This window comes from Atta colombica, unplaced genomic scaffold, assembly GCF_001594045.1.
Source record: "Atta colombica isolate Treedump-2 unplaced genomic scaffold, Acol1.0 scaffold28, whole genome shotgun sequence".
Classification (NCBI taxonomy): domain Eukaryota; kingdom Metazoa; phylum Arthropoda; class Insecta; order Hymenoptera; family Formicidae; genus Atta; species Atta colombica.
Window position 1 is genome coordinate 757,036 of NW_017259381.1, and position 3,833 is coordinate 760,868.

At 27.3% G+C, this 3,833-nt stretch overlaps 1 protein-coding gene across 3 annotated transcripts in view; it reads right to left on the reverse strand.

Annotated features, from left to right (window-relative positions):
• Positions 1 to 3,066, reverse strand: part of LOC108689881 (band 7 protein AGAP004871-like) — a 142,191-nt gene extending 139,125 nt beyond the window's left edge. The window contains exon 1 of one of the 3 annotated variants that reach the window (XM_018196838.1): positions 2,971 to 3,066. Coding sequence is in view for 1 of the 3 variants with exons in the window: in XM_018196836.1 (XP_018052325.1) it covers positions 1,448 to 1,483 (36 nt within the window). In the remaining 2 variants the exon portion in view is untranslated. Of the gene's footprint in view, positions 1 to 56; positions 554 to 1,447; positions 1,698 to 2,970 lie in introns of those variants that run through there. The other 2 variants (XM_018196836.1, XM_018196837.1) reach the window with 2 other exon arrangements.
• Positions 3,067 to 3,833: the final 767 nt, after the last annotated feature.

Genomic DNA, 3,833 nt, shown 5'->3' on the forward strand with positions numbered 1-3,833 from the left:
AAATTCAAGAAATTGTGGCTTTGTTAAAAAAGAACAAAATTTAAAAAACCTCGTACCAATCTTATTTGGTTTTCTGGTCGAATTGACTAAATTTTATGTTGTAATTCTCTCATCCTTCTGAACAAATATCTCCGTACGAGACTAACCTTCTCTTATGACTAGTTTTTATGCTACACGTTCTGAAAGGTTTGTTCTCAAAAAATTGGTTTTCCCTTATTAATGTTATTATATATCATTAATATTATGTATCATTAATATTCTTGAAGCTTCCATAGGTGCTTTCTATATAAAGATAATGCGTTTTGTGGGTTTCCTCCGGACCCAGATCCGTTCTTAGAACGCCAACGTTTCGTAAACCTTGCATATTCATTATTGAAAAAGTATGTAATAAGTGTATACATACTCGTATATATACGCACGCACGCACGCATGTGTACATATACAATAACTTTGTCCACCTTGAATATTTCCGCTATTTTTAGAAATATGAAAATACTATAATTACACAAGTTAATAATTTATACGGTATCAAGACCATAATATATGTTGATAAGAATTTTTTTAGATGGAGGCGCTTTGGAGGCGATTTCAAAGTCATCTCCATTTTTTAAATGGCATACTGTAATTTTTTAACTTTACAATTAGTGTAATAAAGAAATAAAGAAATAAATAAAGAAATAAAATAGAAGTAATATCTGTTTACATCAATGCAATACTGCAATTGTTGAATTCTTGAAAGACTTCTTATAATAACATTTCCGGATTGATTGTCGCACAAACTGCGATAATTCGTTATTTCATATTTTTCGGTTGACACTTCCTGGTATACAATATCCTTATATTCGCTTATAATAAAAAAAATGTGAATATTTATATTTCTTACTATGAATTCTATAAGTCTGAAGAGATTTGTGAAACTTCGAGTAAAAACAAATTAGTCTTATTATACAAAGAAACAGTCGGAATTCATTTTAATGAGTTTTGGATATGTTGTAGAGCATTAAAAAATTTTAAACCCATATTTTTTTGTGCTTATCTCAAAGTTTAAGGAGTGAAACCCTTTTGAAAATAATGGATTATATCGTTTTTTAAATATCTTTTAAATCAAAAATATTTTATATAAAAATTGTATAGCTTCATATGCTCTATATAATGACATAAAAGACATGTTGCAAAAATCAATTTTATAACAAATTGTTACAAATAAATTATTAAAAATTGATTGTAGAGAAATTCTGATTACACGAATCGATTATACGGGAAAAATTATTAAAAAAGAATGCTTAAATTAGTTTATGCAAAAAAAAATAAATAATAATAAATTCGAATAAGGCTAAATGAGTCAAGCACGTTAAACGGTACAAAAGAATATATTATTACAATCACTAAAATACTTCCAAAAGTTTTGGTTCACAAAGGAATTATTTTTAGTGAATACATAACTTACATTTATTCTTATCTTCTTTCGTATATTACACATCATTAGATAATATAAAAAACATGTCGCAATTAATTCACCTCAGCACGTATTTGGAATGATAATTTCCATCAAATCAAGTGCACATTCGTAATAATATAGATCACGAATGTGTCGAGTCTATTGACATATAAGCGTTCTTCCTGTTCTCTTCGCCCATCGTTTCTCGAGATTGAAACCAGTATTACCATAATGGCACAAAAATATGCACTTGATTTGATGGAAATTACCACTATGAATGCGTGCTGAGATGATTGCGACATGTTTTTCATGTTATCTAATGACGTGTAATATACGAAAAAAAAAATATAAGAACACAAATAATATAAGAACAGATATTAATGTAAGTTATGTATCCACTGAAGATGATTCCGTTGTGAACCGAAACGTTTGGAAGAATTTTAGTGATTGTAACAAAAAAAAAAATTTTTTTGCATCGTTTAACGTGCAAATGCTTTAACGCTTGGCTCATTTAGCTCTTATTAGAATTTATTATTTTCAATTTGAACTTTTAAAGTTTGCTAATTTTAAAAATAAATAAATTACGAAAAATCGTTTCTATGCTATGCCTAGATTATTAAGAGTAGCTAAAAGATGACAATTGTAAATAGGACTGAAAAAATATTTTTGATGTTAAAAGTACATTGTAAAAATCAATTTTGCAATTAATTGTTATGAACAAATAATTTATACACAAAGAACAATTTAAGAAAGAGTTATACATGTTTGTTTAATAATTTTTCCAGTACAATCGATTAATATAGTCTATTTTTCTACAATCACTTTTTAATAATTTGTTTATAACAATGATCTCATATATTATCTAAAGTGCACGATGTTATCGCCTTTTTTTTTGATAAATTTAATCGTGAAATTATAACATTTATAATTATATTTATTACATTTCTGCATGTTGTATTTACATACTTTAATAAATATAAAATATTTATATTTAATAAAATATAAAAATAGTAAACATAAAAAATATAAATAATAAATATAAATATAGTAAGTATGAATTTTGATAGTAATTATGTGAAAAAATACAATACAGAATAATATGTAAAAAAAATAATATACAGAGTGTTTCCTCTAACTTGATCATTTAAAATATCTCCGTCGTTTTTGATGAGAAAATACTAAAGGGGAAAAGTTGTTCGATTGGAAGGGAATATTTCACATATTATGATGAGTAAAAAATTTCTCTCATAGTTTTTGAGATTTCAAGGTCATCGCGATTTTTTAAAATATAGTAGCATATTTTTATTAATGTATTCATAAAAATACAAATTCATATATTTTATTCAAGTTTCTGAGGTTTTAAATCCTGAAATTATTCTTCTTTTTGTATCCGAGAAGCTTATCGAACGATGTCTACGTCATGTATAATTATTACTCTTTTAAGTGCTTCATGGTCTTTCTGAGTCAAAATGATCCGGACATGGTTTTTCACACTAAGTTATAAAACCTTCCTGCCTTCGGAAGGCGCTTACCTGCTTATCTACTAGAGTGAAAGTTTGAAGAGTTTCAATTATCGATAGAGATGCTTAGCTTTTTAATCGGACTGTATTAGTATGCGTCTAGCAGCATGGTGGAAGGATTACATAATGTGCTCAATTTGCAAGCATTTCTCTTTAATTCTCTGCCCTCTCTCTTACATAGTAATCATTCGCAGTTTAGCCAACCTTAGTTGTTGTCTTCATTGCACACATCATTTAGGTTCGTTCTCTTTTTATCATGTACTACTTAGTAATACTAACGTTTGTTTGTGTTGCATGCTCGTACCTTAGTTTCTATTCATTTTAATATATTTGTTGGAGTGAGTAGGAGGCTATGATAAGAATTGAAAAACATTTCAGAAATATATACTCAAAATATTTTTTTATAGAATGTTTCATATACAAGATGCGCCTGCTAGGCTATCCCCGCTCTTCGCGATCTGTGCGCCATGCGATCGGTGAGCCATACCTTCGGCAATATTAAGTCATGCGGTTATCTTTAAACGTTAATATCTCGTTAACTATTCCGAGTATTGTAAAATGGTAGAAGACTTTTCGACTTAATTTAGTGTTCTGCTATACTTGCTCAGGAGAGGTGGGATTAAAATTTGGAGCCACCCTGTATATATGAATTCTGAAATATTGTACGTAAGATTCGTAAAAAAATTTGAAATATTTTCTGAACAATTATAAAATGATACAGAAATTATAAAAATTTAGAATTTTTTAAATATGTAAATTATAAAATATTGTATAATAAGATTTGTATAATTTCTATAATTGTATATACATATAAACATATTTTATATATAATCATATTGTAATTATATTGTCAACATATATACAATTATACATAA